We start from the raw sequence: 27467 nt of genomic DNA, 5'->3' as shown, positions 1-27467 counted from the left end.
TTAGGATAAATGATACCATAAATATCGAACAAAATAAGAAATAACAAATACAATGTCGACTGTGCTACGATTTTCCAGGTCTTCAATTAAAGATTTAAGATGCTTCTTCATCTTATTCGCGTGACGTAGACTACACCGGATAAAGTAGGCCTAATAGCCCCTCAAGACTGCTTAGCTTTAGGCTTAAGTTCTACATCATAGGCCTAAAATGTTTCAGTTTCATGAAACAATTTCTAAATCAATTTAGCATATCTGTTGCATCATGTTCCACGTTACTTCTTGCATGCCGGAATTGTCTTTGAAACGGCATGTATATTTTAAACATTGTAAAGTAATATCAAAATGATGAGTTTCAGATTAAAAAGGTTGAGAGAAACGAAGAATGTTGGGCGGTGCAAGATAAGAATTTACTTTTTTTCAAATATGTTTTGGATATGTTTGAATGGCACACAGCATGTAGAAGATCATAAATATTTATTAGAGAAATTAAATTACATCTAAACGATATTAAAAGACAAAATCTTAACGAGGAAATTAAACTTTCTCCAAGGTTGAAATTTTACAATGATAGATTTTAAATTATAAGATTTTCATAATGATATTCAAAACTTCAAGTTTAAACAAATAATAACTAAGTAAAGATTATGAATTTTAGATCCTGAAAACGAAAAGGGAAGGTGGACAGAAATTGAAATGGAAAAACGAATCTGTAAAGTTTGCAAATGTAACGAGGTTAAAAATGAATATCATTTTGTTTTAGAATGTCCATACTACAAAGATATTCGACAGTCTTTTTCAAAAACCTTATTATTTTTATCAACCAACAAATAAAAGTTTATTTTACTAATGATCAACAACAAAAAAACAGTAATCAATAATCTGGTAAGATTTGCCCTTTTCGCATAATAAAACGAATGATGAATAAGTATTTATCCTGCTGTTGCTACTACTCTAATTTAATATAGGCCTATGTATTAAAATTGTACTTGAGCCAGTGGCCTACATACTATTAAATGAATGTATTGAAATCAATAATAATTGTAAATGTATTCAATGCTGCTCATTAGCAGTTTGTAAATGAAAATTTGAAAATGAATCAAAGTACAATTCTTGTACGATGTTAAAAAAAAGATCGTAATCGTATACAGTAGGTCTACAATCAGAAGCAGCAGGCTGACTTGTGGTGTTACAATATCAATCATTTACAGTAGAAATTGATATATACAATTTTGATTTTCTAAGGATACCACTGGTGTAATGTAGGCCTACGGGACAGATTATTACATCGTTGAGGTTTTGAGTTAGGAATTTCTTTCTTTTCGAAGTTGAATTCGGGGTTGAATTGCTTTTTAGAACAGTTGAATACAATTTCCACTATAACTGTTTACACAGGGGAGGGGCCTGATTGAGTTGAGTTCCTCGAGGATGTTTCTCACATTCCGATTCCGAATCCCAATTGTGTTCATTCCCGAATCCCAATTCCGAACGTCCAGTATTCATTATTACAGTAGTGGCAAGGTAACAGGACGTGTTCCTATGATAAATGAATTTAGTTCTCTTTCGGATGGCAGACAATGTAGTATGACCTATTTATGATAAATTTGATAGAGTGAGACTGTAAATGTAATAATGTGCAACTCCATTAGGACGAGTACCAGCCTGTATATAATCAGGGAGATTTAGATCTCCCTGATATAATACCGTGTCGAGCCCTGACTGAGCTGAGCGCGCCAGGTGTCTGAGGCAGGTGAACCATGATGTCATGGGTGAACTAGTACGTAGTAGCGGAGAGATGATGAATGAGGTGGTGGTCAGTCTAACAGGTAAGGTTGTTTCGTTTCTTAATAAGCCTCTATTGATATTTTAGTTGCATGTAATGTGTTAGCAAATGATATTAGGGTTTGGAAACTTGTACTGCGTTTTTAACAACATACAGTGGCTAGTAATACTAATAGTATGTATTGGTGGGATGACCAACAATTTAGCGCATGCTCAATAAATAGATAAAAATAAATCAATAGATACTATTAGTTGTGATATCGCTGGTTAAGCCAGTTGGACGGCTCATCTAAGCGGTCAGTGCTCAACCGACCTCCCGTATTGTTTGCCTGCCGGTTCGAAACCCATCAATGCTGCCAGTTTTTTAGTTTTTTTACTTTCCATCTTCTATATTGACCATCTAATTGTCTTTTCTTGTCATTTGACAAGAGAGATGGTTTTTTATAGTTTCGGAGGCCTGATTGAGAGTGCTGGAGGAGGCCGATAGTCTCAGTGTTTAAATGCACTTTTGATTGTCATATGGGTAGCCTTCGGGCTACATTTACGACTTGTAAGGATAGCTACAGCGTTTTAACAATCTCAATACGTTTATATAAATGTATATTAAATCTATTGAAATTAAATTAGTTTTTTTTTAAAAAGAAATTTGGTTTGTCTTCAACTTTATGATGCTTCACTTGAGCTGTTTGACCGGTTTTCAGCTGTTAAAAACAATTATTGTGTAGAATGAGATAGGTAAATGCGAATCATCCTTGCATTTGTGTGTGCGGCATTTTCAGCATGGACATCCATTAGACAGTGTATACTATACCTGCCAACTTTTTCAGTGGCCAATGCGCGAGACATTAAATTAAAATTGTATGTAGCGCCCTCTATGTTATAACTCAAAATAATCGCAAAATACGCCTTCTATGTTTAATTTTTCGCCAAATTGAGTTTGGTGTTCCTGTACTACCTCAACCATTAAATACAAATAAACAATGGCCTAGGCTAATTATGCTCAAATTAATTAATTAAAGTGTAGTCCTAGGCTACTTTCCCTTCAAAATAGACAAGTTAATTTCATAATAATGTTTTTCTGAATATTTTTTATGAATGCATGAGAAATAGCTATGTCAGCCCGAGTATGTGAAAATAACCCTGCGATATCCACACATTTCGATCGGAAACGCTAAATTTTGTTGTTTTAAAGACAAAAATGGAACAATCAATGTAGTAATCGAAAAGTAATGTTATCAAATCTACGTTTTGCAGTACATCTGAGATAGATAGGTAAATAGATGGGGTAGGTATCCAAGGCGAAGATTTTTCCCAAAGTTTTTCATTGTGCTCGCCTATCTCTGAATTAAGCATAATTTATATATAGATACTGTGCTATATTATAAATACTGCATTGAATGTGAGACTAGCGAGCAGGGAGTACGACATCCATATGTAAAGAATTTACTTTTAATGTGAAAGTAAGAATATATCTTTAATCAGGAACCGGAATCTATCTAGTAATTGATATTATGAGGATGTTTATACTGGGACTTTTAGGATAAAAGCTTCACATTTTATAAGTTTATGTTTTATTTGAAATAAGAACAGGTCTTCGATAATATCAGGAACTAGAAATATGAGGACCCATTTTATACCAGGAAATATTAAACCTTTCCTGGTTAATGGAAGAAACTAGTATTATTATTAATTGAACTGAAATCAAATTTTACATTTTTGATCAGTTCATGTTTGATGGGAAAGAACGAAAAAGAAAACATGTTGGTTAAAAATTGTGTTGTTATAATAATAATATTGTTTATTCTACAATGTTCTACATGTTCATCTCAAAGTAAGTAATTAGAACTAGTAGGGACCATCAATGCATCTATTTTATAATCATATCTTTAATAACAATTATAATTGATATTATAAACAAGACCTAATGTTCCCGGATATCACTTCAGGCAATAACAACACTAACAATTTAGTTTGTATAAGATAAATCCTCGGAATTCATGAAAACGCACTGTATCTTTTGTCTGTCTTTTTGTCTACAGTACAAATCGTAACATGCACAATTGGCACCTCTATAAGCTACTTTTTTTGTAGTTTGTTTAGTATAAACAGTCAAAAGCTGTTTGTTTGTTTTGGTATTAAATTCGGCTTAGTTCTATAGTTATTGTTTCTGATATTGAACTTATCTAATAAATATGGAGATGCAAGTTTATTCATAATTTTAAACCATAGTAATAGCTTCATTTATGTACAATCTATCTAAGTTCATCCAAAAAGCTTTGTAGAGCTTGAGTATACTAGAGTCAGTTAGAGATTTGTTAGTTACATCTTTTGCTGCATGATTTTGAAGAACTTGTATTGTAAATTCTGGACAACCCAATTAATCCTAGGATAGCAGTAAGCATATTTTCGCGCCACGCAGGCAGCTATACCCAGAGGACAATCATTAAAGATGTATTGTCCCCCTAAAAAATAATTTTTTAATTTTTTTTTTTTTTTAATATGCCATTTTAATATCACATAATAGTTATTCACTATGACCAAAAACTTGAACCAAAAAAAAAACATTTTCCACCAAAAAAATGTAATTTAAAGCATAATATACCTAAATTGTCTGGAAGACAATGGTTTTTGGTTGAAATGAACCATTTCTTTTGTCTTTTTATAAGTGAAATAATTATTTTTAATGATTTTTTTTTCTACAGAAGTGAATATCTTTATTAAAACTGAAATTGCCTATTCAAAATCTGATTTTATTAATCTTCATTTTTTCATGTTTTTGGGGGACAATACATCTTTAAGAAGCTTTATCAACGCGAAAGCTATATATCTGACTGTTTTGGAATTTTGTAAACTGACTAATATGCTGCTCAACTAAAAATATGAAAAATCATTTAAAATCTCTCAGGTTGGTAAATATGCAATGCAACATTAAAAGTTAATATTTTTCAAACAAATCATACATTGCCTGTTAATATTTTGTATCAATATTATAATAAAGAAAAAATTATGAAAAACAATACATTATTTTCCTGTTTGTTGGACAGTTCACAGAGACAACATGACTTCACGGCACATGCGACACAATTCTTCCATAGTGTGTTGATTCGGGTCAACTAATCAAAAGGGCGAGAATCTAAAATCGTTTAAACATTGAACCCTCATAGACTTTTCCATTGGATGAGCAACGGAAAGTGGAAATTAATTCTTTTGTTGGATTTGGATTGTGCCTGAATAGTTTGTTTTTAATTGTTTGTATTTTGCTTATGAATTAGATATTAGACTTGTGGATGGTGGCAATAGCTTTGAGGGACGAGTTGAAGTATACATCGGTACAGAATGGGGTACAATATGTGATTATCGCTGGGACATAAATGATGCCCAAGTTGTGTGTCGACAATTAGGACTAGGACCAGCAATTGAAGCACCAAGACAAGCTCATTTTGGCCAAGGCACTGGTCAAATTATGCTTAGTGGTGTCCAGTGTTTAGGAAATGAAATCTCTATCACAAGCTGTCGTCATCGTGGAATTAAGATACACAGTTGTGGTCATTATCAGGATGCTGGTGTTATTTGTTCAGGTAAAGTTGAAACAAAAAATATTACATTTAAAAAGTCAGCAGCAACAGAAAAGTTGGAAATGTTGTTTTTGACAATTCACTCTCGTGGGGAGATCATGTTGATCATATTAATTAAAAACTCTTTAATGCAATTTTTTTTGTCAATTGGTATGATTCATATTGATACATAGAGCCTTTTGGGCGGTTTTAAATTACAATTTACTTTCAAATACGTTACTTACTATACTCCAATTTTTCTAAACTCCTAATTTGATTCTTATAGAGCTCCAATTTTTAGTAACAATGAGAATTTAAATCGATTATCAAACCATCTATTTAAACCCTCATCAACTGCTAGTCAATTTGACGACCCGGACAAAAAATGATTAAAATCTTTCTAATTACTACTTAACAAATGAAGTCACTAGAAATTCAATAATAATGACTTTGGAAATTGTTTCTCTTGTATACATTTTAATGCTAGAAACTTTGAATCTATTTCAAAGTGTATTCAATCTCTTAATTTCAACTTTGATGTCATTTCGGTAACGGAAACTTGGATGGACTTTGCTAGTCCACTTATTCATTTACCAAATTATTCACTAGTTATCAAACCCCGTTCATATAAATGTGGAGGTATCAACATGTTTATCAATAATAAGTGTCATTATACAATTAGAGATGAATTAACGCCTTTACTCTATTTTCTCAATCTCAATTTATTGAAGTAAAAACCGGAAAAAAAATATAATAATCGGAACTATATATAGACCTTATGATATCTCTATCCCTTTTTTTACACAGAATTTTGAATTCCTTATTAAAAACATAACAAAAGAAAATAAACAAATAATTCTCCTTGGTGATTTTAACATTGATTAACTCAAATTTGAATCTATGATAATGATAACAATATCAATGATTTTGTTCATTGTCTTTTCAATAATTCTCTCATTTCGCTATATCATAGACCGACACCCATCACTGAACATTCCACTACGTTAATTGATAACATTTTCACAAATGATCTTAAATCGTCTGTCAGTGGTATCATTATTAATGATGCTACAGATCATCTTCCTGTTTTTAATATCAGTTCAAAAAAATCGAGAAAGCGAGTAATTGATACCAATCTCAAATTTAGAAATACTAGTGATAACAATATGAATGAATGAATGAATATGTGCACTTTAAAGAACCTAGTTCATTATTCGAGAAGAGTAGGGGGATACACCGGTCAACTGGTTCACAAAATAGCCCCTGTATCAGGGAGATTACCACCTATCTGATAGGACAGTGATAAATTTACTATTGGTAAATCCTTGGCCACATTGCCTAAAGACATAAAATAAAAAATCAATGATTTACCAAACGCCTCAGATATCCTTACTTTTTATCTCTATGCAGATGATACGACTTTTATCTTAATTTTGAGTTAATTTTTCATACTTTTAACCAAGAATTAATTAATATCAATAATTACTTTAATGTGAATAAAGTTTAAATAAATCTAAACAAATGCAACTTTATGTTGTTTGAATTTCGTCACCAAAAACTGACCGACGAGTCTCATAAAATTCTGATTGGTGATCAAATAATTCCCCATGTTAAGCAAACCAAATGTCTAGGTGTTTTAATTGACCAAGAGCTAAATGTAAAAACCATATAAAAGAAATTGAATTAAAAATATCTAAGGACATTGACATACTTTATTGTCTTTCTTCCTTTTTACCTGCTTATATTTTACGCAATATCTACTGTTTCCTTATTTTCCGATTTATTAGTTACTGTATTACATTGTATGGGCCCAACATTCTTAAATCTTAATAAAATACACGTTTTAGAAAAAAGCTGTTCTTCTAATTTCAGGTACTTCACGTCTTGCCCATTTAGTCCAGTCATTTTAACTTTTAACTTGGAACAAATTGCCACAGAATTTTTTTCACCGCAATGCATTTTTTTGAGGTCCCAGAACACCATACTAAAAGTCCCAAAACATTCCAATGGGGGAAAGACGTCTAATTTGCATAAATCCAAAATGGCCGTCAAAATTCAATATTTTGGCATATTTTGACTTGTAGACAACCTATTTGAATGTTTTAAAGGTGCAGAGTTGGGTATTGGCCCATGGGCTTTTCATTTGAAAAAGGCCAACATCATTTAGGACTGGTTGATTTGCATATTCATTTGCATAAGTACATAAATCCTATTATCTGCTGGTTTTATTAATATAGACTAAATTTGTTCACACCTTTTCAAGTAGAAAGAAGTAGTAAGACTTCTTTTTAGAGGTGATCCAAGCATGTTTAAAATGTTTATGAATATCAGATGGATATTTGGTGAAATAGACATCTGTGTAAAAAGCTGAATAAAAGTTTGTATCTCGTTTAAAGTTATACATGGAGTTATCAAAATAATCATAGTTCAATAAAGTCACGTTGGTATTTATTTGTTTCTTATTGTATTGTATTGTAAACATCTTGCTCACTAATAGCGTCAATCAATTTTCACGCAAGTCTGGTGGCTCGTAATTCCTGCAGCATATTCCTCTGCAGTCTGATGGGTTTCTGGTAGACTGAGCGTTTTTTGCAGGTATACTTATGCACATTTGGCATAAAGAGCATGACCAGAGGCAGAAAAGTATGGCAACATGTCGTAAACAGTTTGGAGATGTAATTCCCAGTTTCTGGTTCGTTCAGCCTTGATAAAACGTTGGAGAATGCTCACCATGTCCATGTACTGGAACCAAAGAATAGCCGTCTTCGATGTCATTGTTTGTCTGACATCATTAAGTTTGCATCTAATTCTTTTCAACACATTCAATAACATCCTAAACATGCTTATACCACCTACCAAGAAGTCAGAAAAAAGATCTATGGTATCAACAAATTTAGTCTATATATTCATAAAACCAGCAGATAATAGGATTTATGTTACGAATTTGGCAGCTATTTAAAAATATGCAAATTAACCAGTCCTAAATCATTGTACCCTTTTTAAAATGAAACCTATGAGCCAATGCCCTACTCTGCAACTTTAAAACATTCAAATAGGTCGTCTACAAGTCAAAATATGTCAAAATATTGAATTTTGACGGCCATTTTGGATTTATGCAAATTACACGTCTTTTCCCCATTCGGATATTTTGGGACTTTTAGTATGGTGTTCTGGGGACCTCAAAGAAATGCATTGCGTTGAAAAAAATTCTGTTGTAATTTGATTCAAGTTTGCCTAAATTTTGGGCTAAAATGACTGGACTAATTCTAATATCCTTTTTCCTAACCTTAAACTGTGCACAATATCAATCAACTCCAACAATGTATTTTCATCTATGCAAATATTCATTCAAACTGCTCTCAAATTGTTCTTGTAATTTTTTAACTATGAAATTCATTCGTATAACATTAGAGCATTACGCGACCTTCATCTTGCTGAACCAAACTTACTAAAATGAAACATGATATTCGCTATAGTGGGACCAAACTATTCAATGAAATTAATGAAATTTCATCAGCATCCTCTAGCAAAATGTTCTCTTTCAAACTTAAAGAACATTTTATTTCAAATTATAACTAATTGTTTTCTCTATTTTCTAATACTTTACCAACTTTATGAAATTGCTTTCTGTCCTGTTGGTGTGTATGCGTGTGTGTCTGTGATGTTTGGGGTTTATAGGGGTAAATTTATTTATTTATTTATTTGTTTGTTGTGTTTTTATGTTTATATTTATATATCTATCTTTGTCCACGTACCTTTACTTGCACTGATGAAGGCTAGTATTGAAATCCAGCCACTTATACCCACAGCATTGTCATTTTTTTCAGAATTTTGCCTTTGGATTTATATATATTCTTACATGGCTTCCCAATATACAAGTTTTCAATTATATTTTATTTTTTTTCAATTGATTCATACTTCTTGGGTTTTTTTTTGCCTCTTTCATTTTTTATATAATTTAATCACCTTTTTATACATTATGATTTATTATGATTCTCAAAAAGAAAATCTCAGAATTTATAATGTATTAATTTTAATTTGAAAATGAAAGAAATAATGTTTATTTAAATTGAAAAAAAGGGTTAATTTAATTTATTAGCTATATCTTTATCACATGAAGAATTTGAAACAATGTTTATTGCGTAATAATTGTTTAATGGGCTAGGCCGGCTATGTGCAGGTGTTCACAGGTCCCCAGGGCACAAAGAACTACATGCACAACAGGCCTAGGATATGCCCAAAATGAGTTTTACTCACTTGAGCTCGCCGGCATGGTATTTGTAGATCCAACCATGGCGGTACACACAGAGGAGATTGCGTAGTTGATACGTGACGTAACAATTTGTGAAACATGGCCGCTGAGACATCCATTTACTATTATTTTTTGCACTTTTTAGTGTTTATCCTTAAAATTCATGAAAGTGATATAGCCTATCGTGTGCGGCCCATCAAGAAACATTAGTGTGCCAAATGTGAGCACGTACCATTCAGCGGTTTCGGAGGAGATACGTAAAATTATGCGACAAATTTAGTAGCATTAATATCTAGATATAGTAACCAGTATACAGTAGGCACAGCTATGTACATAAATTCAGCCATACCATGCTGAGAGACTATACAATCGAATGGGTATTAACAGTGCGAGGCAAAAAATGCGAGGCATCATTTTATCATTTCTTTATTATATATAATACTGTAGATGAAAAAACCTGAAAGCGAAACCTCTACTTCCTCTGGTATCCAGTATCATTTACTACTATGGCTAATGCTATCATCTTACACTATTGATAATTTTATAAATTACAGTACCTTTTTTTTGTAAAAGTGTTACCCCAAATTTCACAACAATCATTAATATATGGTAATATCAATGCATAAAAAAAATAAATTATACACTACTTTTTAGCAGTTTTCTCAATTTATATATTATACTGATGTCTTTGTCAATTGTTGTTTGTATACATTTAACATGTTTGTTTTTTTACCAATTTTACAATCTATTTCTATTCCGAGAAATGTTTTGATATAAATACGTTGTTGTTGTATCGAATTAATTCTGTGAAGTCTTCTTGACCAACTCTTTCATTATCATTATGAACAAACAATTTGAACATTGTAGTCAACTTATACCAGCCTTTATACAGGATATGACTTGAATGAAAAAAACAATCGTTACATAAAAATAAACAACATAACATAATGAGTGTATACACGAATCTATTTCGATACGCTAGGCCTATTTTAAAAATATAAATAATTCATTATTAGGCCTATAATGTAGCATAATAGCACGTTAAGATATGCCTCGCACCTTTTTGAAATTGTAAACTATGCCTCGCACCTGCATATCAAGCAGAAGGTTCCGGGTTTGAATCTCGGAGAATATTTACAACTTTAATAACAATATATTTGGAATCCTCAGTATCACAAACATAGGTATATATATTTTTAACTTGCTATGTTAATTAAAAGTCAAGTTATAAGCCAAAATACGTTTAAAATGGTGGCCATCTTGGATTTCAACATGGCGGCTGAAAAAGAATATTTGCAACTTTAATAACAATATAGTTGGAATCTTCACTATCACAAACATAGGTATAGACACCATTTTTAACTTGCTACGTCACTTAGAAGTCAAGTTATAAGTCTGAAATGGCGGCCATTTTGTTTTTCACATTTTAAGGGTGAAGATCTAAAAATTGAGCTGGGTAAACAGCAAATTTGAATTCAGCACCCCAAAATTACCCTAAAACACATGTTTATTCGCTTTTAACACGAAATGCCTACAGCATCTTATTAGAGTGGAAATATGACTATCTGGACTAGTCTACAACATTTACTACATTCTTTGGAATTAGTTTATGAATTGTACTCCAAAGCTTCTTGGGTTTCTTAACATTTTCCCTTATGATTTTGTGCAGTATTTTCTTTTTAACTATTTATTTAAATTGTTAACTTTATTTCTCAGCGATTTTGCTTGTTTCCAATCCTGGACACTATTAGTCTTGTGGGCTTTGTTATATTGATAATCTCGATCTTTTGTTGGTCTTATGTAATCACTCTGATCCATTCAGGAAGAGAGCCTTTGACTCTCTTTGTTTTAAGGGATACATGGGTATTACAGATATTCTCGAATAAACATTTCCAAACTGACCATACAGTGTCAACATCAGAAACACTTATTTGATCTCAATTGGCAGATTTAATATCATTAATAAAGGCATTTGCAAGTTTTAATAAGCTTGTGATTTTATCATTTTAGGAGTGGTCTTAATTTTTTTTATTTTTACGAATTAAATAAATTAATGAATGGTCACTAAGACTATGAACTCCAGCAGAGGAAATATTTTGATTTGTAACAGATACATTATTAAGTATATTGTAATTTCAGTTATCATTGTAATATCATTTATAATTTGATAATAGCTACTTTGTTTTGCCAAATTCTTAGGTTAGTTTGTTTATTAATTTAAAAAATTTAAGTCCCCTAAAATTACAACATCCTCATATAGTGTGGTAAATTGCTGGAACATAGAATCAAGTTTAGATAAATAGTCTGCATTTGCATTGGGTGGCCTATATACAGTTCCAACTAGCATAGTTTTTGTACAGGGTGGATTAACTTCAACCCATTAGAGCCTCAATATCATCACATCTAACAGTATTTACCTCTTTGTATACAATACGACATTTGACATAGCATAAAGATTTCCCATTATTTCTATCAACTCTACATATTTCATAATCATTTATCGTTATTTCAGAATTATCTATATTGTTAGTTATCCATGATTCAGTGATACATAGGATGTCAAATTTGTTTGTGTTTAAAAAATCTCTTAAATGATCAATTTTGTTATGTAAACATTGAATGTTTAAATTACCAATTATAAAACCTTTATCAGGGAGGCATCTAAGGTCAATAAAACCATCATTAAAAGGATGTTCATTAAGTGCAATTTTAAAGAAGTAACAAAGACAAAACCAATTTCTTCGCTGATTTTGATTATATACACAATTTGCATGAACATCTACTTATTTGCATTTTCTGTGATTTTTTCAATTTTACTTATAAAATAGAAATTAGACTTGTGGATGGTGGCAATAGCATCAAGGGACGAGTTGAAGTATACAATGGCACAGAATGGGGTACAATATGTGATGATGGCTGGGACATAAATGACGCCCAAGTTGTATGTCGACAATTAGGACTAGGCCAAGCACTTCAAGCACTAGGACAAGCTCATTTTGGCCAAGGGACCGGTGTGATTATGCTAGATAATGTTCAGTGTTTAGGAAATGAAACCTCTATCACAAGCTGTCTTCAAAATGGAATTGGGACGCACTATTGTGGACATTCTGAGGATGCTAGTGTTATTTGTGCAGGTAAAGTAATTTAAGCAGCAGAATCAGCCAATAACAATTATACTGATTCAAATTGAAGTTTAACATACAATGGTATATAAATAGATACAACAATGATTATGTAGAAATCACCAAAACAAAGTACATGAACAAAATTCTCCAAGCAGCAGAACCGAACTACTGTACTGTACCAACCTTTTTAAATTCTATGGTTAGTAATACATTTTGTTGCTCTCAGTTTTGATTTCCATGAGGGTTACATTTTCCAATTTCAATTTTTTAATTCAGATAATTCGTCTTCTTCGAGGAGCCGAATCACTGGATGTTCAGCGCTCTGTGCGTACCATTCATTCATTCATTTACACAAAGCAAAATTCAAAATATGTTAACAAAATATGAATCAAATTAATAGTAAATGCCTTGTATCTGGAGAAACTCAAATAAGCTCAGAGAGCTTTAAAGAGGGATTCTGGGTTTAAAATTGCTTTTAAATATCGTTTATTTATTAAATAACAAATATTATAACAACATAGACATGTCAGAATGAAGAAGTAATAACGAGAAATTAAAGAAATTAAATTTCATATACATTTTAGGGTAAATTCATGGAAAGTCTGTTTTTCAGTAGCTTAGGGAAGCTCATTAATATTCAAGAGATATTCACAAAATCATAAATTTGGATGCAATGACTAGAGGATCAGTAAATTTAGTTTTATTATGTAAGAAGAAACTAGGTTTTTTTTGTTTATTTATTGTTTGCCAAGTTTTTTTTATATTACTGTTATAATTGTTAAATTTGTTTGCAAAATGTTGTTTGCAAAATACTTTGATCAATCTAGTGAGGTTGTTTCGATATGTAAAATAATTGGTTTTATTAGTTATATTAGGTAATTTGATGTATTTTTTATATAGTTTATTTCGAGTTTCTAGTTTCATCGCGTCTAGAGAGGGCTAATAACAAATGAGGGCGCTATGTATGCATGGTTTGAATAGTTTAGTTGATTATTTTCTTCAAGCAAGTTGCATGGCGCAGCATGTAAAACGTTGTCTGGTGAAGTTCAAGTCTCAGATGACTTTTGTTTATTTATCGCCAAATGCGATTGTTGCCACATGAAAATTACACAGTCAATATCATCGTACTCAAGAGTTTACTGGATTTTATATGTTTAATGACATGGACACGATAATTACGCTTTACGATCCTCGCAGCAGTAGTCATGTGATGCAGTTTCAAACAATCACGTTCACATATTTAAATAGGCTATGTAATATAACAAATTAGTTTTATCAATATTCAACAATGGTTTATTAGCTTTGAACCAATATGAGACATACAAAAATTCCCTATTAAGTGTTTCGGAAAGTGTATTAATATATTTATGGTATCATCTGAACAGACAAACGAGTGCCGTTTGGTGGCAGCACTCCACAAGAAGGGACCCTTAGGGGAGTAGAAAGTTGTGGTATGTGTCGTCCACACCTGTGCGCAATTCAGCCCAGTAGGCTGCAAGTCACAGATTCCCCCATTTACATTTACATCAGGAAAATAATATATAATTTAATAACTCAGAAGATTTTGGGATATCATATACATAGGTAAGGAAAAGTAGAGGACCGAAAGTAGATCCTTGTGGTCCCCGGAGATTTGCAATATATTATATATTATATGTAAACTGTTTTAATTCACTGTATCGTAAAGATAATTTGATAATAATAGAAGAGGGAGTCCTCTGATGCAATAATTTTCAAGTTTATATTTTGAAATGATATGAATAATAGTGTCAAAGACTTTCGATAGATCCATAAAGACTCCAACAGTGTGTTTATTTTCAGATTTAGCAGAGGAGATTTGTTGCAAATATCTAGTATAGTAGTGCTAGGTCAGTTGAGGATATATATATATTTGTGTGTCTTACTGTGTGTGATTTAGGCTAATTTCACTACAAGCATGTGTATGCGAATTTGGTGTAATGGTTATGTAACCAGCCTTTCAACTAACAATAGTATCAGTTGACTAACAATAGAACAGCAACGCCAAAAACAAACTAAATATGTTTTTTTAAAACTACTCGTATTAAAAAGCCTGTAAATTAAATCAAATTATGTTTTAAAATTACAAATCACAAATTATAACTCTTGCCTCTTGTACAAAAATGAAGTTTTTTTGGACATGTAGTTCTCGAGAAAATGCAATTTCAGTGTACTTGTTACTTTAAGACTGCTCGCCGGCTTTTGAAAATTCTGTCCTATCTTTTAAAAAGATAATAATAATCTTTTAGAAAATTATACTAAAAAGTAGTCCAGAATTGGGACCGTGGTCCGGATTGCCTCCAAACTTTAATGGAGTGGTCCTTGACCACATATCTATCTGTATTTTCATTTTGGTAAAGTTCATGTAATTACTTTTTAAGTAATCCTGCAAACAAACAAACAGACAATCACGATCGATTACATATACCTCCTTGGCGGAGGTAAATAAGCCCAAAAATTCACTCATTTTACAGGAGGCGCAGGTATGCACTCCAAGAGTGCCTTTCTCGTTAGGTATGTATTTGATGTAATTAAGTCTTTCAAACTAAATGAATGAATAAAAAATACCATGATTACATTACATACTGTACATTAATTTAGCATGTGTTTGATATATCATAAAGAAATCGTATAATTTTAGTTTTGTGAAAACTTAAATTTACTATATTTTGGATGATTTGATTTGATTTGAATTTATTTGGAAAATCATCATAAAAAATACATACAAAGTGATAACATAAATTACGGACATTACAAATAATACATTTACCGTAGTTCCTCGGGTATAATCCCACCTCGGGTATAATCCCACCCCCGACTTTACGATCACCTTCGCATGCAAGCATATCCCCGGGCAAAGTCCCAGTGTATAATTTAACATTATGACAGAGGTGGACCTAGGCCTACTGTAGCTAGCTAGGCTGACGTCGATTTTTTTTAAACATTCTCACCAAAAAAAGAGTAATTTCTCTGAATTAGGCTGACTTAAAACTCATCAAACATTGGTCATCGTGAAGTTGAACACAACCTTATATTAAGGCTATCATCGCCTTGACGAATATCCAGAAGGATATTATCATTCATCCAAGGTTCAGTTCTACATTTAATTCTAAATTCTTTCACAGGAGCTATTTCGTCAATGACACCTAAAAATACAGTTTTAAACCTAAACCAAGCCTCATTTACTTAACATTAGCAAGTTTGTTAAGCAAAGACTCCTTATTGTAATGTCTCATGCTGCGAATATGTATTGTATTATGTTTGTTAATTTGACATCTCCATATTTTACGGGTACAATATGTGATCAAGTGATCACTTAGACCAACATCTAAAGTACCATATTGTAATATTTTTTCTTTTGAATTGGTAATTATATGATCAAGAGGATCTAAATATAAATTTATGTAAGGGCAAAATTCGCTAAATCATGTGTTACCTCAATATTAACCACCATTTGATTTGTTTTTTTAGTTCCATTCCAAAATTGTTTATATCTACCAAGCTATCTTCTTTGTTTCTACTCTTACCCTCTCCACCCTCTATTCACCAGCCTATGCCTCCTTTCTTATTTCTTTTATTCCTATCTACTCGTGCAGCGTTTGTCTTATTTAACTATCTACTTTGTCCAAGTACTTTCACTTGCACTGATGAAGGGTTAGTGTTGCCCAAAAGCTCTGCTAAAAAAATGATAATGCTGTTGGTATCAGTGGCTGGATCTCAATGGAGATACAAAAAAAGCGAAAAGCTAAATCAAAACGATAAAGTAAAACAGCCAGAAAAGTTAGCAGAGCTTTCGGGCAACACTAGCCTTTCATCAGTGCAAGTGAAGGAATTTGGATAACGTCATAGAATAAGAACTGGCAAGTGCTGCCTGGGTGGGCAGGAATAAAAGAAATACAACAAAAGGAGAAAGGGTGGTGAATGCTGGGTGGAGACTGAATAAGAGTAGAAAGCAAAGAAGGTAGCTTGGTAGAGATATAGGCCATCAGCTGTAACTCAAAAAGTGGCTAGAAAATGACTTGACGGCACTACTTTTTGAAAGCATATACTGATAATTTAACCCTTTATACATGTTATGTTAAAGTTTCTTTAAAAAATATGCTGCTGTTTTTTGTCAGGAGTGATTTAAACTCGTGATGGTACCATAAAAAAGGCCTATTTTGAGGTCTGAGCCCATGTTTGGGTAGCTGTAACTTTATTTATAAATACCTTAAGCATTTGAAATTTTTAACACGTATTCCAAACACAGTTTGTATCACAAATCCAAAATTTTTAATTTCAAATGTAAAAATCCTTAAAATAACAGTAACTGAAAAAGTGCGAGTTGTTAGACCTTCTGCCGTGAATGTTTACAACGAGTAAATGGCGTCGCGAGGCAAATTGTATGATACGGTGCTGCCGCCGTTGGCTTATTACTAGAATACAGCAATATAAAAAACGAACGAATCGGTTAATTGTATATACATAATAAACATATTGTTATGTACTAAATATAAACAGTTGGTTTGGTTTTAAAAAATGAAAAATAATAAGAAACAAAGAAAATTGTGATTTTTTTTTGGTCGGTTGCAGTGGCCTTCCATACATTTGATGATGCCCTCTATTGACATTTTCCTACAAAACTTTTAAGTTCTCATTATACAGTAATGTTATACAGTAACAGACGTTGAAGTAGTTGTAATAAAAACATTTGCTATATATACATAAAATGATTGATTTTGAAAATCATTAAAACCATATTTGCATTCGTTGTTTTACATTTTAAAAAAGTAATTTAAATATATAAAGTAAGTAACAAAATGGCAATATAAAGACGATAAAAGTTGATTAAAAACGTACTTTTGACAGTTGTCATTATTCTATAAAGCTCGTTTTTTGTGTTCATGTTCGGGTAGAGAGGCTATAAACTCAGTGGAGGAATATAAAATATCCTCCCTTTTCACCAAGACAAAAATGAATGAGATGTGTAAGAAGAATGCAAGAGTTTGAAAAATAAGATATTTAGAATGGATAGCATGGAATGATCTATTTAATGAAAACCGTAAGGTTAGAGTCCATACACTGTGCAAGTCCAAGCTCCTTATATCTTGGCTCTGTGTGTATCTGAGACGCTTCATACCCGGATGTAAAACTTTTTTTTATATATATGTATATATATATATACCCATACTTATAATATTTATAATGTAACTGTTTTTCTTCATAGATCATAATATTCTAGATCATCATCCGACTCGTCGTCACTAATATTATAATCTTCATTATCATTCATTGAATCGGTAGGGGGTGTTTTTATGTTTTGGCAGTTTTTACATTTACATAAGTCTGTACATGGTAGTCCAGATTTCAAACAGGAACATCATCCTTTTTCACAATTTCCCACTTTACAGCTACAGTGAATTGACTGTAATAGGACCTGAGGAGCTGGTGGATTTGTTATCCATGTGATTGCAAGCTGTTTGTCCTTCATTTGCCATCCATGTCCAACTGGAGACGGGGCATGGATACATTGTTGGAATGATCGCCTATGGATTGCAGCCTGATAATTACAGCGTTTACAATGCTGGATGAGAGCGTCCCTTGTTGGTGGTAGACTTTGTTCTGTAGCTGAGGATGACAGACAGAAAACTTTGTATCTTGTGTCATTAATACTCGTAGAAGCTTGTCCATAGAGCATACACACAAACGACTCAAGTGTGTTGATAGTCTCCTGCTTGAGAGTAAATTCTCTGCCAATGTCTCTAAAGGCTTCTATATATTCTTCATTTTTTTTTTTTTTTTTAAACCATATTTAATGAGGGTGATCCATCCAGCAATTGCTGATCATTAGGGACCCTCAGAGGTTCACAAGACAAACATATACACAAGATGCTCTACATAAACAAAGTCTTATTACAAGTCTTTGGGAGTGGAGTTGTAATTTTGTCCTCAGAAAAAATCCTGACATGTGACCGGACTTGAACCCAGGACCCTTGGAGTGGTAGCCAAGCATCATAACCACCAAGCCACAACTCCACAACTTTCTAAAGCAAGTGCCAGTGCTTTTTTTTCCTTTGCCATAAAAGGCACTTGTCAATCAATATTGTCCCAAACAAGAGTTGTTGGTGCATGCTTAGCAAACCCACTTGGAATTTCATTTACAGTTAATAGCTGAAGTTTTGCTATACTTATTTCCATGTCGATAATGGTGTCCCATGAAGCACAGTGTCCATATTTATTCAACAGACTCAACACTTGGGATGAACCAGTCAAATGTCGATTGTCAATCCAAGTCCAAGACACTTCGGAGTTTGCTTTTTACCTTTTGATGTCAAATAAACAATGTCCTGGCAAATGGATAAAATTTTAACATGGGTCTCAGGAGATACATCAGCATAAGTTGCCATGTTTGGTTCAAATGTGGCACCATGCAATTAAGTTGTAAAGGTGAAATGGAATCATCTTTATTGCTTCCTTCAAATTTATATCGTCTGATGTTGGAGGCCAATTACAACTCATAGCAGGTGAATCTTTTATTTCGTTGTGTACAATTGTACCTGCATTAAAAACAGTTCTAACCTTTTCTAGACTTTATGTCATGATGTATTGCTGGAATGGTGTTTTTAATTTCTATTTCAGAGCTAGATTCACCAGTTGTTGAAGACTCCTCTTCAGATGACTTGATACGATCTAACACACTTCTAGTTGAAAGTTCCTCTGTAAATACCATCTCACATTGGTTTTTACGATAAGGATTGTGAAAGCACAATTGCGGAAAGTCTTGCTTCATTAGTTCTTTAGGTCTATCAGATCTAAAGTAGGAATTAAATGACATTAAAAAATTGTTTCACTATGCCTAATTAATGGACACTAGGAGGACAGTATTATTCAAATCAATATAGAATAATACTGTTCATTGACATTTAAATAGGATTGTAATTGTAGTTTTGCGTCAGGGAGTTGAGTAATTAGATGTTTTGCCCTACTCTGACGTAATTTATGCTTTAAGTCTAAAAAATAGCTTGTCTTGCTTAAACTTTATACAACTTATTAATGTATATACACGAATAACCAGTAGTTCAAGAACAACAATTGATCATGTATATACAAATATCCATTCTAGATTTTTAACTTCAGGAACCATAGAATTAGATATATCAGACCATTTGGCTACTTTTTGTATGTTAGAAAACTTTAATGACTACTTCCAACAGACTGATCAAATCAAATTTAGAAAATTTTCCAAGTTTAATATCCAACACTTCCAACATGATCTTATGAATGTAAATTGGTCTGAAGTATTTGATAGTCAAGAGGTAAATTCTGCTTACACAGAGTTTAAAAGGTTATTTCTAGAAGTGTGTAATAAACATGCACCATTAGTCTTAAAAACTGTTAACCCAAGAAAGAAACTAAAGAAACCATGGATTAATTCTAGTATAAAAAAATCAATTAAGCATAAACATAGGTTATTTTCAAAGGTAATAAAAAGTAATTACAATGTAGATATGTTAGCAAAGTATAAACGATATCGAAATTGTCTTACAAACACCTTAAGAACAGCAAAACAGAAATATTACTCAGATCAATTTGAAGAAAAGTGTGGTAATACAAATAAAATATGGGAAATTATTAATGATATTTTAGGAAGAGGTAAGAAGAAAATGAAATTACCTAATAAATTAGAAATTAAATCATGTGATGGCAATGTTAATATAGAAACTAATCAAACAGCAATAATTAATGGTTTCAACGATTATTTTGTTTCAATTGGAAAAAATCTTGCAGAAGAATGTACTGATAACACAAATGTAAATCATAATATATATTTATCAACTGTACCCCAAAATTCATTATTTTTCAATTATGTTGTTGATGAAGAAGTTAATGATATCTTAAAGGGTTTAGATAAGAATAAAGCTGTAGGCTTGGACCAAATTAATCCTAAATTAATTATATATGCAGCAGATTATATATCTAGACCTTTTACGTATATAATTAATTTGTCATTATCTACAGGGATCTTCCCTGATGACTTAAAAAAAGCAAAGGTATTTCCATTATTTAAAAAGGGTGTGCCATCAGATCCAGGGAATTACAGACCAATATCTGTATTGCCACAATTTAGTAAAGTATTTGAGAAAATTATAAATAAGCAACTTTTGTGTTATTTAAGTAAATTTGATTTATTATATCATCAACAGTATGGATTTAGAGAAGGGTACAGCACAAAACTTGCTATTATTGAGTTAGTACAAAATTTGTCTGAGAAATTAGATAAGGGAAACATAGTTGTTGGAATATTTTTAGATCTAAAGAAAGCATTCGATACAGTCAATCATCAAATACTACTGGATAAGTTAAGTGCATATGGGATAAGAGGGTTGCCATTAGCTTTATTTAAAAATTATTTATATAATAGGAAACAGTGTATCAGTGTAAATGGAATAGAGTCTAATGAGAATTCAATAACTTGTGGAGTACCACAAGGGTCGATCTTAGGACCTACATTGTTTCTTATTTATGTAAATGATATTGTAAATTCTTCTGACTTTTTTGATACACGATTATTTGCAGATGATACTAGTTTATTTTGTTCTTTTAATCCACATGAAATTGTTGACCTAACAAATGTAAATGAGCAGTTGAAACATATAGTAGATTGGTGTGATGTTAATAAGTTGACAATTAATTCTAAAAAGACAAATTATATTATATTTCGTAATCAGCATACAATAATTGAAGTAAAGGGGGATATATACATAAAGGAATCAAAATTAGATGAAGTTGAAGCTACAACTTACATTGGGGTAGATATAGATAATAGACTTACATGGAAAGTGCATTCTAATAAGGTTAATAAAATTATTAGTTCTAAGGCTGGTTTATTGTACAAACTTAAATATGTTGTACCCCAATCAATTTTGGTGCTTTTATATAATTGTTTTATTTTGCCTCATATTTCATTTGCATTAGAAGCTTGGGGTAACACTTATAAAACTCATTTAAAACCAGTATATTTAACACAAAAACGTATTATACGCACATTGACTTATTCTGATAGACTAGCACCAACATCATTATTATTCAAAGAACTTAAAATTTTAAATATTTATCAGCAGCATCAGTACTTAATTACTTTATTTGTTCATGATAGTTTACATGGTAAATTTCCAGATACAACACCTAAATATTTTTTGTATATTAATTTTCGTTATTCATCAAGGTCTCAGACTAGAGAAAAGTTGTATGTACCAAAATATAGAACAAACATAGGACAACATTCCATCAAGTATTCTGGTGCAAAGATCTGGAATGAAATCCCGGATGACTTAAGGTTTCTAACAAAAAGCAAATTCAAAAAAGAAATGAAAGCATACTATCTGTTTGTATAGTGATATTTATTTATTTTATAAGAGAATTATATTGTATATATTTAAGAGAAAGTGTATTTAAAAAAAAAAAAAAAAAAAAAATGTTTATGTATATTAATTTTATTTTAGAAAAGTAGCCCTAATTTATTTATATAACTATTTATACTTCAATGTTTAGGGGCTGAACTTGATTAGTTTTAACTATTTTTTAGCCCTTCCCTTGATATAATTATTATTATTTGTATATTATTACAATGTTTATAATTTATATTTATGGGTAAATAAAAGAAAGAAAAAAGAAATTTGTACTTTATACTAAGTACATTTGAGAATACTTGCGAAAAAATTTGCAAGTAGTTCTCGGGTGGGACTCGAACCCACGAGCTCCAGATCACTAGCCTGGCGTTCATACCTCTAGACCACCGAGCTTGCGCTGATGGCTAGTGGTTAGATTCAAGCCCAAGTAAGCAGCGGGTACTGCACCAACAGGATTGTAATTGTAGTTTTGCGTCAGGGAGTTGAGTAATTAGATGTTTTGCCCTACTCTGACGTAATTTGTACTTTATACTAAGTACATTTGAGAATACTTGCGAAAAAATTTGCAAGTAGTTCTCGGGTGGGACTCGAACCCACGAGCTCCAGATCACTAGCCTGGCGTTCATACCTCTAGACCACCGAGCTTGCGCTGATGGCTAGTGGTTAGATTCAAGCCCAAGTAAGCAGCGGGTACTGCACCAACAGGATTGTAATTGTAGTTTAAATTTAAATACTTAATTAAAACTTTAATTTGTTTGTATTATGTTTTTGTTCTTTAGATTATGTATTTCGTTTTATATGTACCTGTAATTAATCATTTCAAGCCCTTCATGCTGTTTAACAATCTTTGTAAACAATTGTACCAATTTCCGCATCCTTAAAATGTCTTGATTTTTTATGAGACGCTCCTGAATGACTGTTTGCTTGAAAACTTGATATAATGATATGATAATTATGGGTGATTTAAACCTTGATATCAAGAAAAAATGTAACCAGTCAAAAATTAACAAACTTTATAACCATAGTGGTCTATCACAACTAATAGATCAACCAACACGAATCACTGACTCAACTCAAACAATTTTGGATTTAATTTTTGTATCAAATCCAAATAAGTATACAAATTATGGTACTAGGAGTATTGGAATAAGTGACCATTCACTAATTTATATTGTTCAGAAAAACCAAAAAATGAAATCTGAACCAAAAACTATAAATATTAGATCTTTTAGGAAATTCAATGAACATAAATTTACTGAAACAATAAGACATTTAAATTGGAACTTAGTGTTTCAATCAACTAATACGGATGAAGCTTTGAAGCTAAAAATTTGGACAAACCTCTTTAAAGAAGCGTGTGATATCCATGCTCCATTCAAAATTAAGCGTATTAAGAACTCTATGCCTGAATGGATCACTCCAGAATATCTTAGATTAAGTAAAGACCGAGACTACTTCTTTTCTAAAGCTCATAAAACAAATGACCCTGCTGATTGGGCAAAAGCTAAACAATTCAGAAATAAAGCTAACAACATGAATCGTCACCTTAAAAAGAAATGTTGTTCTACTGCAATTAATGAAAATGTTAAAAACCCCAAAATGATTTGGAAAACTATTAAAAGTATTATACATGATGATAAAAAACAATCAATTAACTCTCTTATAAATGAGAATGAAGTTGTCTCTGATGACATTAAAATAGCTAACAAATTTAACTGTTATTTTTCTTCTATTGGAGAGTCTTTAGCATGTAAAATTGTCAGTGATTCTAACAATACTAATGACACTTCTTTTAACAGTAAATTTTCTTTTGATTTGATTGCACCAGAAGTAGTTTTTGATCATATAAACGCTTTTCAAAACAACAAAGCTTCTGGTATTGATAATCTTGATTTAAAGTTACTTAAACTTGCCTCTCCTATTGCCACTCACTTACTCACATTATAAATTTATCATTAACCACAGCAACATTTCCATCAGCCTGGAAAGTTGCTAAAGTTACCCCAATTTTTAAAGATTGGGACAGATCTAATACAGAAAACTATAGACCAATTTCTGTCCTACCTATATTATCAAAAATCATTGAACGATTTGTTTACGATCAACTTTATGAATATCTAACATATAACAATATTATATAACTCAATGCCAATCAGGATTTAGAAATTTTCACTCTACTAATACTGCACTTATTGATGTTTCTGAATACGTGCTTAATAATCTTAACAATGGCAAAGTCACTGCTGCCATTTTTCTTGATTTAAAAAAGGCTTTCGACACAGTTGACCATAAACTTTTATTAATTAAACTTGAACAATATGGAATCAGAGGTACTACACTGAACTGGTTCTCAACATACCTTTCTGGAAGGTCACAGATTGTTAAAATTAACTCAAAATTATCTGAACCTAAAGATGTTACTATTGGTGTGCCTCAAGGATCCATCCTTGGGCCACTTCTATTTATTATTTATGTAAATTCCTTACCAGAAATTATAACTACTAATTCAAAATGTGCAATGTTTGCTGATGAAACTAATGTCCTTTGTTCTGCCTCTGATCCTATCGAATTACAATCTATTATTGATAAAAATGTTGCTAATATATCAAAATGGTTTAAAACAAACAAACTAACAATTAACGTTAAGAAAACCAAATTCATGCTATTTAGTTCCAAACATAATTTTCCAAACTTTTGTAATATTTCTTGTTTAATTAATGATAACATTGTAGATAGGGTCGATAGTTTTAAGTATTTAGGAATCGCGTTTGATACATTTTTTACGTGGGGAAAACATATTGAGAATTTTTGCTCAAAGATTTCCCAACGTATTGGTGTTATACGTAGATTAAGAAGTTTCATTCCAAATTTTTCTCTTAAGCTCTTAGCAAATGCCTTAGTTTTACCATTTTTTGATTATTGTAGTCCCGTTTGGTCCAACTGTTCATCAGCGCACCTTAACTCACTCCAAATATTGTTAAATAGACTTGCCAGAATTATCCTATATGCTGATATTAGAACACCTGTCGATGATCTCATGACATCACTCAATTGGAAACATATAAATCAACGATGGGACCATAATATTCTTATAATGACCTTTAAATGTTTAACAGGTACTGTTCCCGATTACCTAATTGATTTTTATGATTTTATTGATAATTATCACAATTTAAATACAAGAAGCAAATCGAAAAACACTTTAGTCTTACCAAAATGGCATAATGATTCTGGTAAAAGAACATTTCAATACCTCTCAGTCAAACTCTGGAATAATCTTTCACCAGATATTCGCAGCTCTATAAATTCATTAACTTTGCAATCGTTTAAAAATTTGATCTAACTGTATTTTCCTCTTGCTTCTTGTGATATTGTAGTCTTTAAAAACGTTTTCATAATTTTCCACTTTTACTGTTTATATTTGCAATTTGTAAGTGTTAACTGGACTTCAAGGAAGAACAATGTACAAATATTGAATGAATATCCAGAATAAAGAAAGATTTCTATCTATCTATCTAACATACTCTGGTTTTAGTGAAGCATCCGTTCTAAAAAAAGATAGATAATACACTTTGAAAATGCAAGTCGTGGTGTCACATACCTAGTTATAGACATAGACTGTTATGTAGCAATCAACCTTGTTGCAAATTATGCAAACAGATGGTAAGACTGAGCGACTAGGCCTAGATGATGACGACCTTGGATAAGGCACCCTGCTGGTGATGGACGAGGCCAGTACCGAAGATGATCGTAGTTTTGTTGTTGTTGTTGGATACAAGCCTTCATCGCTACTACCTTTACTACTTTCACTACTAGAACTAGAAATCTTATTTTCACATCTATTTTATTTACAATATGTTTCAAGTGAAATTATGTAGTGCCATTTCCACTGGAACGGGATGAAACAATACAGGCTACAGCCGATGGCCTAATATAAACAATTTTGGAATGAAATTAAAAAACAGCTTAGTCAATGGAATAATTTTACCGATCTGGGAGTATGTTCCTAATGTTAAGTCCAAAAGGTTTTGTGGTTTTAAGTTGTAATTCCCAGTGGTTTTCTTTGTCTTTGCGAGTTTTGTCCATTTGACATCGTGGTCTATTGCAATGACTCTGAAATTTGCAATCGAGTGACCAGCTGAATTAAAATGTTTGGCTACAGGTTGATCAAGCTTTAATGTTTTGATAGCTGATCTATGTTGTGTCATTCTCATACGGAGAGTGTTTTTTGTTTCTCCGACGTACTGTTTGCCACAAATATTACAGTATATGAGATAAATGACGTTTTTGGTTAGACAATTAATTGATTGTCTTATCCGAAAAATGCGGCCAGTTTGGTTACTCTTAAATTTTCAGTAGAATCAACCAATGAACAAGTTTTGCAAGATTTGCCGCAAAGGTGACTGCCCAAATTTTGGCTGTCATGAGAGTTAATTTCACTCTTAAATTTGGATCTGACTAACATATCACGAAGGTTGGGAGGTCTACGAAATGCAATAATGGGTGGTTTCGGAAAAACAGTCCTGAGACATTCTGTGGGCTGTGGAATGGGCATATGTTTCTCAATATAGCCCGTAATGGAGGCAACCTAGGGTGATAGGTTGTGACCAATGGCACTCTGGTCGAATTTGGCTGACGTGGTTTGTACGTCAGTGTTTAACATCGAGGAATATCTTTTGCTTTCTTTATAGCAGTTTTGATGTATTCCTTCTTGTAATTTCTATTCCGGAAATATCCGGTTAGCTCTTCGGTACGATTCTGAAAATCTAAATCTGAACAGATACGTCTAATACGTAATGCTTGACTGTACGGTATGTTTTTAGTACAGTGTCGGGGATGACAACTGCTAGGGAGCAGGTACATATTTTTATCCGTGGGTTTACGGAATAGGTCAGTTTTGAGTGTACCATTTTCTATGGTAACTATAATGTCCAAAAAATCATAATTACTACTATAATTAATATTGAGAAGAAAAGATTCCAAATTATCTTCACCATGGGTCCAGATCATGAAGATGTCGTCAATGTATCTAAACCAAACAAGTGGTTTATTAGGTTGGAGGGAGATTATTGTGTGCAGGTATTTTCCAAGATGGACATCCATTAGACAGTGTATACCACGATCGGAAAACACCCCTATTTGGGGCAAATCGTTGAACCTAAATTCATTTTAATTGTCAATAACTAATTATCTAACTCAATTTAATTAGTAAATAGGGTTACATCAGGTGGTTAAAATCAGTACCGAGATTCTAACCAACTTTAAATACCATCGAGTAAACATTCTAGAAATAACGCGCGATTTACCGAATTTTGCCCTTACGTAAATTTATATATAGATATGAAGGGCT

General features: G+C 32.1%; 1 protein-coding gene and 1 long non-coding RNA gene across 2 annotated transcripts; one reads left to right on the top strand and one right to left on the bottom strand.

Moving 5' to 3' along the window:
- Positions 1 to 1762: 1762 nt before the first annotated feature.
- LOC144856146 (scavenger receptor cysteine-rich domain-containing group B protein-like) lies at positions 1763 to 12733 on the top strand. Its single transcript, XM_078714109.1, has 3 exons — positions 1763 to 1823; positions 5052 to 5357; positions 12414 to 12733. Exons 1-3 carry the CDS (start codon positions 1763 to 1765, stop codon positions 12731 to 12733), a joined length of 687 nt encoding a protein of 228 aa, XP_078570235.1.
- A 6491-nt stretch (positions 12734 to 19224) lies between these two features.
- On the bottom strand, positions 19225 to 23036 carry LOC144855507 (uncharacterized). The gene is made up of 2 exons (XR_013614827.1): positions 22922 to 23036; positions 19225 to 19510 (listed from the first exon to the last, which is right to left on the bottom strand). It is a non-coding gene; the product is annotated as an uncharacterized LOC144855507 (long non-coding RNA).
- Between the last annotated feature and the right edge of the window lie 4431 nt (positions 23037 to 27467).

Source organism: Antedon bifida, chromosome 11 (genome assembly GCF_963402885.1).
Source record: "Antedon bifida chromosome 11, ecAntBifi1.1, whole genome shotgun sequence".
NCBI lineage: Eukaryota > Metazoa > Echinodermata > Crinoidea > Comatulida > Antedonidae > Antedon > Antedon bifida.
Note: the sequence above shows the minus strand (reverse complement) of the source record. Positions and strands in the feature narration are given on the sequence as shown.

Excerpts from the sequence above, each read along its gene's own strand:
- LOC144856146 (XM_078714109.1), top strand. The coding sequence starts at position 1,763 with ATGGGTGAACTAGTACGTAGTAGCGGAGAGATGATGAATGAGGTGGTG. Across the intron at positions 1,824-5,051 it reads GGTGGTGGTCAGTCTAACAG|ATATTAGACTTGTGGATGGT; the intron begins GTAAGGTTGTTT and ends CTTATGAATTAG. Across the intron at positions 5,358-12,413 it reads TGCTGGTGTTATTTGTTCAG|AAATTAGACTTGTGGATGGT; the intron begins GTAAAGTTGAAA and ends CTTATAAAATAG.